Here is a 17,934-nt window from a genome sequence, read left to right as displayed (position 1 = left end):
TGTGGGAGCTGCGAAGGAAGAAGAGTAAAATCAACAAAAAATATCATACAAAGCTTACACGTAAATTTAAATTAAATTAAATGCAAATGGAAATGCGACGTCCAGTAAAACTGAATAGAAGGCTATTTTTGAAAGTAACTACATTTAAATTACGTTTCAGTTCAGTGCTTTCAATTTTGTGCTACACTATATTGTAGTAATAATTATACATAAGTATATGTAGAATTGTACCTACAAGTTAACAATTCTTTAAACGTGTGTCCCACCCTCTTGCTAAGTGTACGAATATTGCCGTATATTTTATCATATTTAGCGATTCCAACCCTTTGTACCACGAAATGTTTAGTTCAATTAGCAGTGATAGTGAAGAAGAATTAATTGTAATTCCACTCCAATTTTCCAATTTTGCCACATAGTATCCTTTAAGTATTTCCAATTTTTCTCCATTATACCCAAATAATCTAAATTTTGCGTTATCTCCTTCCATTTGTTTATTTTCACAGTGTGCGTCAATTTTTCACTAAATTTACCAAAAATAATGTTTTTGTTTTCATTTACTAGGTCTTAAATGGTCAGTTTAGCTTGCAAGTCCCTTGTAATGTCAGTTTTTTTTTTTTTTAATTTATTTATTCACTTTAAATATTCATACAACTTTTGCCAGCATGCCACTATTGTAAACCTCTTTGGTTTATGTAATAGTTGGCGAGTTCGCGCGGTCCCATCCGCGTTTGCTTGATACTATTAGGTATATAATTATATTATACTATTATATATATATATATAAAACTAATCTATACATATCAAATCTCTGCATCTATTTTATACATTACTCTAGACTTAGGTAGTATTTTTTTTAGTCTTGGCATACATCTGCCGTGGTTTTCAACAATGTTAGTTAGTTAAATTGGTATGTAGGTACGTAAGGTATATAATGCTCGTAGCTAGATCACTAAATAATTATAATAAATGTAATTCTAGCGTATTGCGTATAAAGTGAAACTACCTTCAACATCAAAGGAGCCAAATAAATTGTTACATATTTGTAGTTGTAACATTACAATTTTTCGCTTGTATATTCACAAATCAACAATCCTACAATTATGTAGCTGTCGTGACATACCTTTATTCTTTGACGCTTTCACAAAAGTGACATATTTGTACACTGCGAACTTGTAACGAATACATATTTGGAATTATTGTGGTACATTTTTTTGTTTACAATTTAACAATTTTGTCAAATTGTACACTTGTAAAGTATTGAGGGATAGGCCACAGATGGCTAACCTAAATTTGTAAAATATAATCTTGTCATTTGGAGTTGAAACTCTAGGTCCATGGGGTCCCAGCGCGCATAAGTTGTTTGCAGAAATCGCGAAGCGTCTGGTTGACGTAACTGGTGACCGAAGAGCTGGCGGCTTTCTCGCACAACGTATCAGCATTGCGATACAGCGGGGAAATGCCGCCAGCATCCTTGGTACAATGCCTCAAGGGCCTATTTTAGATTTAAGCTAGTTATTAATTTCGTTTACGTAGTACCACTATATCTTGTCCTAAAATTACAGATATTGTACAGGCATCATATGAAATATTAAGCTACACGTAGGTATTCTGTTTTCATAAAAGTTTTTGTTAAATCTTTGGTTACGGTTTCAAGAAAAGGTTAGAACAGAAAAATTACGAGATTTGATGAGATTTAAAACTTAACTTACACGATTGGCGTATAGTAACAGGAACATAGTATATGCTCTTTTTTCATAAAAGTTTTTGTTAAATCTTTGGTTACGGTTTCAAGAAAAGGTTAGAACAGAAAAATTACGAGATTTGATGAGATTTAAAACTTACACGATTGGCGTATAGTAACAGGAACATAGTATATGCTCTTTTTTCATAAAAGTTTTTGTTAAATCTTTGGTTGAGGTTTCAAGAAAAGGTTAGAACAGAAAAATTACGAGATTTGATGAGATTTAAAACTTAACTTACACGATTGGCCTATAGTAACAGGAACATAGTATATGCTCTTTTTTATATACCTATGGAATGAAATTCTGAAATAAAATGTATACATACATACATCATGTAAATTGATAAAGGAAAAAATGAGAGTAACATGTATACGTTAATTATGGTATTACCATAGAGTAACTTATACTAGATCGGTACTGTCATAGTAAATTTTGTAACCCCAGTAAATTCACTGACACTTTAAAACTAAAAATAAATATTTATAAAAATACGATAAAATGTATTTAAATATGGATAAATGATTTTTTTTATTTGCATTAATTATTTTTATGATTTTGACCCATGTTCTTTCACTGATATGCGTTAAAATTGTTAAATAACAAACGAAACTGTCAACGCCATCTATACGACAGTAGGCCAAAGCTAGTAGCGCCTTCTGAACGAGAATCAAATTTTCTTGATTTTCGAGGCACGTTTTTTCCTTAGACTGTATCCATCTATTACGGAGTTATATCTATCTTTGGTATTACTGAACATAAATAACAACTATTCCATTGTATTTGGCTGTGTATCCATAGATAAAATTTAAAAAAAACTGTGGATTAATTACCTTTCGATCAACACATGTTTGTACAAGTAACTAACAATAAAAGGCAAGGTTGTTCCAGCCACTTTTTTTTTGTAGACCAAGAGACGAACGTATAATGTAGTCCATGGCATAATGAACAAATATATGTAGTATCAGAGTATAAATTAATCTTTACTGAATTAAAAAAAAAAACATTAAAATAATTATAAACTATATGTTTTTAAAGTAATAAAATAAAATAGAACTTATACCCACCTATGTGCCCTACCAAGTGCCTATAAGGCTGGCTGCATTCCCATGCTGATGGGCGATGCCAAATCTTTGGCCTAGGAATGTCACCAAATTATTTAGACCGCTACAAAACTACAAAAATCACACTGCTATTTTGTCCCACTACGCATAACAGACGTAGAAGTTATTGGGAACTCATTTAATTGTGTAGGTACTGTATTGTGGTTTTCCTGTGTTTTACATAAGTAGTAAATTAAATCCAACAATTACGAGTAGCACTTACTAAACTGAAAGTTAATATTTATTTAATAAAATAATTATATGAATTAACGACGTAAAAATGATGATTCGGGTTTAATGTAGACTAAACCTACATAAAAAACATAACGAGTGCGTTATAAATCATCTGCAATCGTAAATTACGTTCGTTTTGTCAGGGTCAGTTCCGAAATTGCTACCGATATTTACTCAATTTATGACCTAATTATGCATAATGCTGGAGTACAGTCAAGGGCATAAATATTTATACATTCCCAAAGTTTCAAAAATATTTGTATGGTCTTACACCTTAGACAATAAAGTCGTGTTCACATATTTTTGAGCCATCTGTCTGGATCGATATTTTTGCCTTCGACTGTACAATATTGGTTTACGTACAAACTTTCTAGTAATATTAATTTTTGAGTAAGCATTAAAGCTTAAGCAACTGATGATTTTGTGGTCATCTCTCAGCCTACACCGCCTTTCTTGATTACGATAAAATGTATGTTTTTGTCACACAACTATGCATAAAGAATCCTTTTATGTTTACGCGTGTGTAAACGTGTTATGCTTTCTTGTAAGACTCTACGGCATGCAAGACAGTACTGTTGGTGACTTCATTATGTGCAATCATATTCAGAAGCATTTGTTTATTTAAGGCAATTTATATATTTCAATCTGTATGATCCATAACACGATTGTTAAACTTTTCCTTTGCCTAATATTTTTTTTATTTGCACTTTATTGCGATATAAAACTGAAGTACAACATATTTATTGAAAGAAGAAAGAAAGAAAATTTGATTTAACGCCACAACATATTACATATAAAAAAGGAAACATACAAGACATAAAAAAAATATTGGTCTCAAAAATGGTACCCCACTCAGCATAATGCCGCGGCAATCCGTGGCGCTGGTTTAAAAGTATGAGACTATTCCATGTATGAGACGACATATACGCCAACGACACGCAAAAAACAGACATAAATAAAAAAAAAGTAACACAAAAATCTATGCATACTAAACAACAACAAAAGAAAAGAAAAAAACATACTAGTGACGTATAAAATACACAATGAATTATTAAAAAATACATAGAATGAAAATTAATAGTTAGAAAATCGAAATAAATCAAATGAAGGGGCATAGCTGTGCAGGTATAATACATCGAATTGCTTAATAGTTATTTACGATACAAGTGCGGAAAATATGAAATTCATCCCCATACTAAAACACGACCGAAGGGAGTACACCTTCAGTCGTGTTTTAGTTTATCACCACTCCTTGCGAATTTCCTACTTTCCGCACTTGTATCGTAAATAACTATTCTTTAATTAACATTACTTCGTCCAATTACTTCGTCCCCATTCGTCTTAAGTATCAGGTTTAAAAAATCCATAATTAAATATGGATTCCGCATATTATGGCAAAAAAAAAATGTTTAGGGTAATCCCGAAAGAGAGTGCCTATTAGGGTTTAGAATTATCCTCTTCATCGTGTGAGAACTTTAATATTTTTTCTATAATTCACAATACGATACATGATTTGTATTATTTTCCTAGTAGAAAAACGTCGTTGCATCTCTGACTTTGCGTTTAGGTTATTAAACCTAAACCATTTCATAATCGCTTAAGTAATATTTTATATTTATTTTTGGGTTGGAATGCCCAACAACTTAAGGATGAGCAATTTTTTATATTCGACCCAAAAGTACCTGACTTTGTCCAACCGCGACATGTACGGTATCAACCAAACCGTATTAGAAAACAGGGGTTGGAAACTACTATTAGTAGAAATGGGACTGGTATGACCCCTCGGTGTGTGTGTACTAATGACCCTGAGCAGACGGTCGAACAGATTGTTCTGGAATGCCCTTTCATCCAAATCAAGGGACGGATTGAAGACCTCGCTAAGTGAAAGGGCCATTAAGTATTTAAAGAGCGAAAACCTCAATCTCACGATTAATATTTAATCCAGCGCCTAACTGTAATGTCACACGATAAAAATACCTCTATACCATCTCCACTGAAATGACGGCCTCAAAAGCCTATATATGGTAATATTAACGTCAAATAGCATGTAAGAAGCTTAATTAATATCTAGTAAAGTAGTGCCGCTAGCAAAAAGCGTTCTTCGGAGAATAGCATTATTATGCAGACCGTGTCCAAGTAAACAACTTTTTCACGCATCTGAGAAACTATAGGCTATGCTGTACCATACTGCTATTCAATAGGCACTAGGGTTCCATAATAATAAATCGATTTTGTACAATTTTGCAGTAAGGTTTCGAAAGGAAAGCGAGAAAAAATACCGAGTTTAATTATAAGCAGGCGTATGTTTAATATAGCTGAACTATTTCAATACAATTCCTCTCAAAAATATTTTTTGACATGGAACACGGAGTCGACAGGTCATATACAGCCCCATTACTTTTTACTGTCGGCCGGTCAGATCCATACTGCTATTCAATAGGCACTAGGGTTCCATAATAATAAATCGATTTTGTACAATTTTGCAGTAAGGTTTCGAAAGGAAAGCGAGAAAAAATACCGAGTTTAATTATAAGCAGGCGTATGTTTAATCTAGCTGAACTATTTCCATACAATTCCTCTCAAAAATATTTTTTGACATGGAAAAGGGAATCGACGGGTCATATCCAGTCCTATTACTTTTTACCCTGAGACCCTAAAAATATATATTTTTTAACATAGAAATCAGAGTCGGCCGGTCAGACCCGGTCCTATTACTACTCTTTACCCTAAAAACCTAAATTTTTTTTACGATTTTTACGATCTTATAGATTGTACGATGCACAGATGTTCGCGCAATGTAGGATATGTCCCGATCGTCACCGCCATCTACCAGGATATTGGGTAAACAACTCAAACTAGGCGATTAATTCAAAAGAAAAATCTATTGTAATAAATAACCGGGTTTTTATGATTTTGATTCTTATTTACTATAGTTTCGCCGTCTCCTTGCAATATAAGTAGATTTATTAAATCTGCATATCTTCAACATAGCTTTACTTTAATGATTCACGGATTAAACTTTCTCATTGCGACTGTAAAGCGGTAACCACTGCTACAGTCATCATCCGGACGTCAACATAAGTATTAGTATACGAACTATCAAATCGTTTAATATGTTTCCATGATAATGCGCTAACATATTAGTCCAATACCATTAAAGAAAATCTCCACACAGTCTTTAGCAACGCTCGACGGCACTTGTCCATTTCGTCTCATGAATACTTCTTACAAATAAAACTTTTCCTATCAACTTAGCCGTGAATAGAACCCTCCAATACATAAAAACGATCGTATCAACGTAAATCTAAACGTTAGCCCCCGCCAATTCATTTTCCTGTCTAATTGATACCTTATAGGTGTCGGCCATTGCTATTAACATTGCTGGCCGTAGCGTTAAATAGCTGGGTGCTGTCTTTGGCGGTGGAACTGGCTTTTTATGATTTTGATTCTTCTTTATATAAATTACTCGTATATACTGTGATAAGTTGCATTATACGTTCGAACACTAGAATTCCGTTTCAAATTATATTGTATTCACTGCGTAAGTATCGAATGTGTCTTCTTCATTATGGACATATTAAATATCTGACAGCTACTACAGGTTGGCCCAAAAATATGTTGACAAATCTATTTACTGCGGCATATTGTTGATAATTATAACAAACATTTGTGTATCAAAGCTAGAGGAGTCGAATATTTTGAAGAAATTGTAACACAATTTTAATAACAAAACTTCCGTGAGACAGACATATTAAATATATTAAACGTCACCGTCGACGCAAGCTCCTGATAACGCTCCTCGGTACGGAGTGAAACATGTCGAGCGTTTTCGACTTAAAATACGTGAGTGACCCGTTATTAATATATTTAATAAATTGTAACACAAAGCTATTTTCTCTGTATAACATTTTTTAACGACGAAAACTGGTACCAGACATAGATTATATGTTACGTAAATATTCAAGCCAAGTTCATGTACTTGATTTAAGCGTGTTTTTTTTAATGAAAGCGTAACTTCGATTGTAAGGGAGCGCATTTTTGGCTCCGGGTTCGTGTGACTTAGGGCGTCCGCTAGCTAGCGCGGGTGCACAGAGCAGGAGCACGCACGCGGGTGCCATGGTAGGATTTTACCTACAAAATCCGTCGCACGCGTCCGCCCCTGTTAGTGTTGCTCATACTTACTATTTTTCGTTCTGGCTCCGTTGTTTCAGCCCGATAGACCCCAAAACCACGAGCTACTGCATCGTGGCATCACATCGCACGAATTACACCTCGCTCTGCGCAGCGCAGTATGACTCTAAACCTAGCACGGATTGTAGATTGATGAACAAGAGAAACGGAACTGAAGAAAACAGAATTGAAGATGTCTACAATATATATGAAGGAAATTTCAAGAGCGTTTACAGACGACGAAAATTCAGTAAGTACACTTAAACACTCTTGTGCGACATCAAACATTTATTCACAGGCCACAGCCACTTTTACATGTCAATTTTTACAAGCAATAAAATTAACCAAAAATTCCAAAAAACAATTACAAATATGGAATCAATGAAATATTAGATACTTTGTTAGAGATTTATCCAGTCTCTAAATGTCGAATTACACAAATGAATAAATAATAATAAAAAATATACAAACAGACAAGTACTAAAATTGTCTCTAGGTGTCAGAGATAAAATATATATAAGGTACAGTGGGCAATTTCGACTGGTAAGTAAAATCATAAAATAATCAAGAAAACTAGACATCTAAAAGCTGCCTAGTACAACTAACACAAAATAGATTGTAGACTGATGAACAGGTAGGTACAGTATACAATACTTATAAAGGTATCTACAATATTTATAAAGGTAATTTCAAGAGTATTTGTACAAAATAATAAAGGAAAAATAGACATCTGAAAGGTACCCAGTAAGACTAAACCTATCGCGGATTGTAGATTGAACAGGAGGAATAGGACAGAAGAGAACCAAGTTGATATCTACAAAATTTATAAAGGGAATTATTAACGGAAATTTAGTAATAAAATACTGTTTATTTTACGATTTATAGTAGAAAAGTAGGTACCTATCGCTCGCTTTGTGCAGGGTGGCAATCATATGTAGGTAGTGTATGAAAATAGTCACGTGACTTTTCGTAATATCTGTCATCCCGATACATCTTTTCGTTTGGCTTTTGTCTCACGATTGCTATCTTGGCTAGGCCCCCTGCTCAGTACGACTGTACCTAAACCAAAAATCGACTGCAAACAATCAACAAAAGGAATACGAGAAAAGGTCAGAGGCATAGATATAAGAAGTATGATCTAAGGTCAGAGGACAACAAAAACGAGGGCGTCTACAGAATTTATGAAAGGAATTTTAAAAGCTTTCACAGAACAGCGACGTCATAGAAGTAAGTGATATTAAATTTAAATTTTCAGTTATTCCATAGAACATAAATAAGATTACCTAACATCTTTTGTTCTATAGAACTATTATAATAAATTTATACATTCGATTTTAAATCTTCAAATCCAACGTGCTGATGACATATATCACAAAAACTACAGTTCTCGATCATGACATAATCTCATATTATCGTGGTTTAAGGCCGTTTCATCGGTTTGCCGCTGTCTTTGTCACATTTCGCAAGAAAGGACGGGAAAGAACATACGCGCCAAGTGTCAATTTTGATCGAATTTTGTCGGTTTTTATTTATTTTAAAAACGTTACCTTACAATATCGAAATTCTAAAACTATGAAATTACTATTATGTTAAGATTGTTTTTTCTTCTTTTTTTGTTTATAGTATCACATAATAAATAACCGAGTAAAGTAGGATTAAAAGTCCGAGTTAGAGGTTACTTTGGGAATTAATTGTATCGAGCGAAGTGTCATAATTCGTGTATCGGAAGCTATGTTGTTAAAGATAATATAGTCAACAACTACATATATTTTTTCCACGTCTACGAATATCAACGCCTCTTAGAAAAACATGATCATATAAGGAGACTTTTCACCTTCTGGCTCAGGGAAACGCCTTAATTTAAAAAAAAAGCCCCGACCACAAAAATCGTCGTAATGCTCCTTTATTCATGCCTCTGTCCAGCAATAGACATTTTTCGGTTCCTATTATAACGAAACCATATAAATAAAGGCTATTAAAAGCAAAGACGCAGACACATTTCATATTTTATGACGGCAATTCAAAGCATATATAGATGCCGGAAGTAGTGGGCATTAGTTGAAATAAAATGGGTTGTAAAATATATCATCGCGGTTTTGACGCTTGCATTTTACTGCAATTTTATAGACGCACGAGACGCTCAAGTGTCAGAGCGAATTTAATGGTTTTTTCCCGTGTATCCTCCAGATGAAGAGTAATTTTTAGCATTTCTGAGGCAAATCTAACGCTCTTGAGAGTTTTGAGGGTTTGAGTTGTCTCTATATACGGTGGCTAAAAAATAAGTGCATTCCCGTTGCCAGGGAGGTTTTGGGATTATACTGAGCAACTTTTACTATAGGACCAACCCCTAAATCGCGAAAATTTTTTTGTCTGTTTCATACATTTTGGCTGGCCGATTTTGTATGGGAGGGTAAATTTTCTTTGCAAGTTTGCATGCACTTATTTTTTAGCCAACCTGTATACGTTTCTGTCATACCGTCAAATGTGTCTCTTCTTAGAAAAAGAACCGTTGTTTCGTTAGGATCGCAAAGCTAATATTCTTTCCTCTTAAGGGGCCCACCGACTATCAGTCCGCCGGACGATATCGGCCTGTCAGTTAGAACAAAAATTTGAGAGTTCCGAACAACTGACAGGCCGATATCGTCCGGCGGTCTGATAGTCAGGGGCCCCTTTGCCAATAAATTATTCTGTATCCAGGTCGCAGTACAAAGGTGTCGGATGAAGATCCATTGGTGGCCTGCGTTGGAGACAGGACGCATCATTTGATCGAGAACTTGGACCCTAGTACAGTACGTATTTTATTTGCCACATAAGTACATATCAAAGGAAAAAACGTGCCTCGAAAATCAAGAAAATTTGATTCTCGAACAGATGGCGCCACTACCTTTGGCCTACTCTCGTATAGATGGCGTCGACGGTTTCAGACGGATCAGTGAAAGAACATCTGTCAAAATCATATAAAAATAATTAATGCAAATAAAAAAAAATTATCCATGTTTAAATACATTTTATCGTATTTCTATAAATCTTCATTTTTAGTTTTAAAGTATGTCGATAGATGGCAGTGAATTTACTGTGGTTAGAAAATTTACTATGACAGTATTACCGCTCTATCTTATTATATCCTCTTTGGTACATATTAAACCAATTTTTTAACAAGCAGATACGTCTGCGAGCGATAAATGGAAAGCCGGAAGCATATTTTTTCCATTATATTCCATAATATAAAAATGTGCTCATAAGGTTACGCGATATGAAATCAACGCGAGTACGGAATTGAAGTAAAATTAGATGACCTTTTATAATTTTAGAAATTAACCTTTTTATAATTAAGTAGACTTTACATTAGGAGACGAATCTCTATTACAGTCGCCATCAGATATATAGGAGCGGACGAGGTTCTCAAAAATATCTGAACAAGCACTCTAGCGTCTTGACAATAGAGGCGTGAGTACCTTGGCCGCTCCGATGTATCTGATGGCGACTGTACCTACGCTTTCTTATTATTTACATAACATTTTCAAGGCAATTTTCTCAATTTAGTTTGGGCGCGTGGAACGAGCAATTACAGTGCGACATAAAATGGAACTAAAAAAGTTTCATAGTAAATTGTTGCCATTTTTAAGCGTTTTACGTCATAAATGTGACAGTTACGTAAAAAGTGGCGCCCTCATTTAATTTCTACTATTTAACCGCACGTATACGGACATCGGAAGATGTAAATTAAGACTATCTACAGTTTTGTGTTTTCCATGTGACCCACAACCTTAATAAACATGAAATATATTATATAGACGAAGTTTCTAGTACATTTTTGAGCGTTTCGTTTCGTTTTGTTGTAGTAGCGATGGCGATTTGATAATCGCTAATCCTTAGCTATTAGGCCGGCAGGTTTCAGTTGTTTAATCCATTGTACAATAAATAAAATGACCGGACATTATCTGCAATTTCAACGCATTTAATTATTAATTTTGCTTAACTTTTATTCAAAGTATTATATGAAAAATGTTGTGTGTATTCACATTGTAAACTTAAGTCATAAAAACCCTTTGCGGTCCGCGCAAGGTTCCCATTGGTTCTCGTTAAAACTTTTGTCCGTACCTCCCTTATTGCACTATTCTTGAGCAATGTTATTTGTATTCTTATATAATCCAAGCCAAAAACCAATATCGATTTCGTCATTCTAAGCCTTAATTAACTATTTCCCTTTTTAACTTGATAACAATACCTATAATAGATTTTCAATTGCAGACATACTTCGTGAGTGTTTTTGCCGTCGCCCGTGACCGCAGGGCTGGATCCCTGCTCGCTACGGGCAGCGTCCGACCTAGGACGTCTACAGCGAGGAGGTTACGGGAAAATACACCTTACAGAGCAGACATTAGGAGCAAAAGTGTCTTCTATTTTAAGGTTAGCAACGCCTGCGAGATTGATGATAGTTTGCAATTGTTACGACAAGTGAAATTGCTATTTTTTATTATAAGGCGTTCGAATTATAAATTTTTTTTTCGACATTGAATACCAAGATAATGGTGGCTTTGATAAGCGGATACCGGGATTATGGACGTTTTGAATTTTACTTAAGGTACTAGGCGCTAGGTATGTTATTATTATTTAAACTATACTTACTTGTGGTAGGTACGTAAAACTAAGAGCCACTTACACCATCCCCCTAACCCGAGATTAAGCGGTTAAGCCGATAACCCAGTGTCAAATTGTACTGGTAACCATGGTGACTCCAGGTTTAACCGGTTAACCCTGGGTTAGTGAATGGCGCAAGTGGCCCTTAGACAGGTACGTAGTAAAGTTACGTACAAATTACAAGAGGATAATTATAATACGGAAATCTGATATTTCTTTGACATAATTGATCTTTTATGTCTTGGTAACCTTTTGACGCCCTTTTGATACCAATTTACCGATTACCGATTCAGAGCGAGGCTCAATTTAATAATGTCAATATGAAATCAAATCAAATCAAATCTGCATCGGCACTTACTATCAGGTGAGATTGCGGTCAAATGCTTGCCTTTTTGTAAAAAAAAAATTCATGTAAATCTGAATAAAGACTTGAAATCGAGAAATATTCACATGTTACGTGGAATTTTTGAATATAAGGGTCTCCGGCAACCTCGGTTCTCCATACACACGTACTTTCGCTCTTATTTTAAAACGACTAGCTAGATTGCTCTGAAATTTTGTACTTACAATAGGATAAGGTAGGTATATCTATGTCTGTAATTAGTTTATGTAGCTTCAGATATCATAGTTAAAAAAATACAGTGAATTTAAGTTTTTCATACAGAACTTGTTTTTGCTTTATTTCGTTTGTTTTATAAACTTGAGCTATATGAACTAATTTTAGACCTAGATATACCTCATGTCATTGTATATACAAAGTTTCATTACAACCCAACACTTAGTTTTAAAATGAGAGCGGGACTGCGTTTGTACGGGAAGGTGCAATTCGGCCGAGCTTGCCGGGGACTCTTAATTAATATTTGACATTATGTTGGAAATTAAATAGTAGTTCATTAATTTCAGATAAATCAATACAAATATTTTTTTAGTTTTCGTACAGTCAACAGCAGTCAGTTAAATAAGGTATTTAGTTTAAAATACTGGGTAATTTTGGGCCGTGATCCTGACTCTTAATTCACACAAACAAAAGTAGATAAGTGCACTTATTTTTTTACCTATACCCCTGTACCTAATAGTCTGCTTGTAGCAGAGTAGCTCTGAAGCTTTTAGCCACGCTACAGCACCACCATTAGTCATGCTTTATCACTGTCACGTGTCGTACCGGTGCAAGACGGCAATTTGTCGCAGCACGGAACTTATCGGCAGCGATAAAATACAGTTTTTCCTATCCAACCAATTTAGTCTAATCGTGTACTGAATACAGTGTAAGCTACTGTCCGCGCGCCAATTCCTTGCATTCGGAGGTCGAGGAAGTGGGGGGGGGGGGAGCGATCACTCTGTCGTGACGCCAAACATTCCTAACATTCCTCAGCCGTGCACGGAATTCGCGCGCGGACAGTAACTACTGTCACATACTGCTCTCTATAACACTTTTTACATAGCTTGGGTACGATGACAGCTGTCATCTCCAAACGCAAAAATAGAAAACCATAACTCAGAAACAGATATTCATGCCCATCACAGAGATAAAGTGCCGAATTCAAACCAACGAAGCTAAAGTAGCTAATAAAATCAATCTTCATTATTTTTTATCCCCACTATCACTTATTAGTCTTATTACTTCGTGATTGGATATTGAAATATCAAGAAGAATGCTAACAGAGGCTTGTTATAATACGATGACGCTGCTGCTTTAAGGCGGTTCCCTGAGCCAGAAGGCGAAAAATCTCCTTATATGATCATGTTTTTCTAAGAGGCGTTGATATTCGTAGACGTGGAAAAAATATATGTAGTTCTTGACTATATTATCTTTAATATCATAGCTTCCGATACACGGATTATGACACTTCGCTCGATACAATTAATTCCCAAAGTAACTAGAGGTTACTTTGGGAATGGGAACTCGGACTTTTAATCCAACTTTACTCGGTTATTTATTATGTGATACTATAAACAAAAAAAGAAGAAAAAACAATCTTAACTTAAATAGTAATTTCATAGCTTTCGAATTTCGATATTGTAGGGTAACGTTTTTAAAATAAATAAAAATCGACAAAATTCGATCAAAATTGACACTTGGCGCGCATGATCTTTCCCGTTCTTTCTTGCGAAATGTGACAGAGACAGTGGCAAACCGATGGAACGGCCTTAACTTATGCTCCAACTTTTTAGATGCCTAGCTATTATTAAAGTTATAAAGACTTGCTGCGTAAGCGCTTTTTAATACTTACTAGTTTCTTTAATAGTGATAGACAAAGACGATAAAATATCTAGTGTAAAATAATGTAGCTGTAGTTTTAACAGATAATAATAGTGCTGCTTATACTGCAGCTTCTTAAAATAATAATATACTCGTAGTTATGAAAAATGAAAAATTGGATCAAATCAGTTAAGGAAGACTCACGTTAGACCGGGCCGTGTCCGGGCCAGAGCTTCCGGCGCTTCGTTTTCTATGGAAAGCATCACGTGATCACCTGTCATGTCATAGAAAAGTAAGCGCCGGACGCTCCGGCCCGGACAAGGTCATCCGTTACTCTGTATGAGACGTCTAAACGTCACAATATTTTTTAAGAGCCAACAGGAGCCGAGACCAAACTCAATTTTGAGATTTGAAAGAGAATATCGTCGTCGCGCTGACGGGGGCGGTACCGCGTACCGAGGGACTATCCCAGTGTGTGTGGTGCACGCACACCGACGCGCACGTTATTTGCGCTCCTCGCCGGCCTCACGCCGCTCGCGTTTTTAGTAACTAAATTCAATATCCTTCTACAACCTGCAATCTAATTAACATTTCGAGTTACAGAATAGTAAAAAAACATAACATAACATGGACATACAAGAAAACATTGTTGTATAAAAACATACAAGATAACGGCTGTTAAATTAATCTAATTAAATATTTTTAAATATGATAAACAAAAATATTAAATTATAGTCGTGAGTATTTTAAAAGTAAAACTCCCTTATACCTTGATTTTAAACAAAGTATTTTACTTATAACTTACTTGGTTCGTATGAATTAGTGACATACCTAATTAAAAAAGAAAGCTTTAACTCCCGCGGGAACAATATAGGCCTTTTCCCTTCAGTACACCTGCATGAAATAAGATCTTTTCGAGCAAGCGTCTTGAAAAACAAATTTGCCGCTCTCCGGCTCCGTTGAATAGAAAAAAAGAAAGCCTCAGGTTAGATAAAATTATCATAATAAAGAAACATGTGACATGTGATATTTCTTACTTTGATGTAATTATACAGTTTTATTGATGGTCCGTTTTTTTATTTATGTGTCAGATTTTGATAAAAATAGGTATAAATTGAAGAGCTCCTAATTCTGATCGGAATAAATATGAAACCCAATAAATAAATAAATAATAATAAATATTAAATCAATATTATAGGACATTCTTACACAGATTGACTAAGTCCCACGGTAAGCCCAAGGAGGCTTGTGTTATGGGTACTCAGACAACGATATACATAATATATAAATACTTAAATACAAATAGAAAACACCCATGACTCAGGAACAAATATCTGTGCTCATCATATCATATCATCGAACCCAGGACCATCGGCTTCACAGGCAGGGTCACTACCTCCTAGGCCAGACGACCGGTCGTCGCCCAATATTTTGGGACAATAGTCTAGTCTACAAAAGGTTCAAGGTGGTGAAAAAAATAGTGTAAGCTGTTCGCATAAAAAAACCGCAAATCGATGTACAGGTTAGCCGTTTGGTACACGTATATACTAGTCAAAACAAAAATTTTGACCCGCAGTTCCTAAAAAAAATTCCCTTAGGAGGGGAGTGCTGAAACCTTTTTTTGTATAAAAAAAAACTTTTTTTTTATACTTCTCATCTATCATACGAAAGGGCTTTTTGAAGCGATTCTGAAAATATACCACATCATTGCATTTTAGCCATTTTTAGGGTTCCGTAGCCAAATGGCAAAAAACGGAACCCTTATGGATTCGTCATGTCTGTCTGTCTGTCGTCCGTCCGTATGTCACTGCCACTTCTTTCCGAAACTATAAGAACTGTTGAAACTTGGTAAGTAGATGTATTCTGTGAACCGCATTAAGATTTTCACTCAAAAATAGGAAAAAAAAAATTTTAGGGGTTCCCCATACTTAGAACTGAAACCCAAAAATTTTTTTTTTCATCAAACCCATACGTGTGTGGTATCTATGGATAGGTCTTCAAAAATGATATTGAGGTTTCTCATATATTTTTTTTCTAAACTGAATAGTTTGCGCGAGACCGAGAGACACTTCCAAAGTGGTAAAATGTGTAACCCCCCCTCTAACTTCTAAAATAAGAGAATGATAAAACTGAAAAAATATATGATGTACATTACCTTGCCAACTTTTACCGAGAACTGGTTTGAACGAGATCTAGTTAGTAGTTTTTTTTAAATACGTTATAAATCGTAAACCGCAATTTACCTTTCACTCACGTTTCACATAAAAATACATTGTTTAAATTGTGTAATGTACGGAACCCTCGGCGCCCGATTCCGATTCGCACTTGGCCGGTTTTTTCTTAAATTGAAAGAAAAAGAATTTTCAAAACATACCAAGTTTGGGCTCCTCCAGATACGATATGGCTGATTTTTTTTGTACAAATGATACGTGATATCCTCATATGTAACCCCAAAAAAGCAATAAAAAATGTATTTAGTTTTTTTCAATACAAAGTGACACAGTTCTACTTAACCCTTTAACTTAACCCCAAACTAGGTGTGTTTTGAAAATTCTATTTGTTTTAATTTACAAAAAAATGGCTAAAATGTAATGATGTGGTATAATTTTAGAATCGCCTCAAAAAGCCCTTTCGTATGATACCACACACGATAGGTTTTTAGAAAAAAAATTTTTTTTTTTCATACAAAAAAAATGTTTCAGCATACCCCTCCTAAGGGATTTTTTTTAGAAACTGCGGGTCAAAAATTTTGTTTTGACCTCTTAGTAATACGTATGATACCTCATTGGATTCAGAATGATGTCTAGAAAAATGTATTCGAAGCGTTTATTCCCACATAAAAAAAGTTCAAAGCTATTAACAAAAAACGGCCAAGTGCGAGTCGGTTCCGTACCATTACGCAAAAAACGGCAAAAAATCCCGTTTGTTGTTTGGGAGCCCCACTTAAAAAAATATTTTATTCTGTTTTTAGTATTTGTTGTTATAGCGGCAACAGAAATACATCATCCGTAAATATTGCAACTTTTTAGCTATCACGGTTCAAGAGCCTGGTGACAGACGGACAGGCAGATTGACAGACAGACAGACAGATATTATTTTAAAGGTATTAAATATTCTTTTAAAAATTAGGAAATAATATGGTGTATTTAAAACATATCATGGAATATACTACGGTTATAAATTGATATTATGTAAAGTAATTTTTTCAACAAGTTAGGCAATTATTAAGTAACCACATTTTTTTCGAACTTTCGTCTTTGTTGTAAATTAAAAAAAAAAGAAAATAATTGTCGTAAAAAGTATTTCGCCTCGTGGAGCCCCTTTCATGAGATCACGTCACAAAAGTTTTAATAAAATTAATACTTTGTTTAAAATAAATTTTTGAATAATAGCGAAAATTGTAAAATATAAAGCAATATAATAATACGTACTTAGAACTGATACTTTTCTAAATAAAGAATGAATAAACTAAATTGTGTAATTAATTTTTAGTGCAAATCACCACAATTTGCTTCTAAAGAGCAAATCTGTGACCAAAAATTATATATAGTTTTAATTTTTCGTTCGTATATTCAGATTTGTGTATGAAAATGTGAAACTATTATTTCTAAAATAAATTATTCGTCCCTAATTTACACAAAATTTATACCAAATTTGATCTCATATCAAGAGATAGGTAGAAATAGAGGCAAACTGGACCGCAGAAGCCGACTTTTCCCCTCCCTTTTTGGGGGGTAGCCAGGACTTAATCTCGTGGCTAGTGCGTCAGCTCAGCTTTGTATGAACCAAGGAATAATAAATAGTGTTAAACGATATCCCCTGAGGCCAAAGTGCATACTCACTTTAC

The 17,934-nt window shown here is 34.7% G+C and overlaps 1 protein-coding gene across 1 annotated transcript in view; it reads left to right on the top strand.

The window, feature by feature from the left end:
* LOC134746478 (protein NDNF-like) overlaps nucleotides 1-17,934 on the top strand; it is a 70,392-nt gene that overhangs the window by 44,997 nt on the left and 7,461 nt on the right. The window contains exons 6-8 of the mRNA XM_063680880.1: nucleotides 7,288-7,496; nucleotides 9,944-10,035; nucleotides 11,498-11,656. Of these exons, the coding sequence (XP_063536950.1) occupies nucleotides 7,288-7,496; nucleotides 9,944-10,035; nucleotides 11,498-11,656 (460 nt within the window). The remainder of the gene's footprint in view (nucleotides 1-7,287; nucleotides 7,497-9,943; nucleotides 10,036-11,497; nucleotides 11,657-17,934) is intronic.

The sequence above is a fragment of the Cydia strobilella genome, chromosome 13 (assembly GCF_947568885.1).
Source record: "Cydia strobilella chromosome 13, ilCydStro3.1, whole genome shotgun sequence".
Taxonomy (NCBI): Eukaryota; Metazoa; Arthropoda; class Insecta; order Lepidoptera; family Tortricidae; genus Cydia; species Cydia strobilella.
Note: the sequence above shows the minus strand (reverse complement) of the source record. Positions and strands in the feature narration are given on the sequence as shown.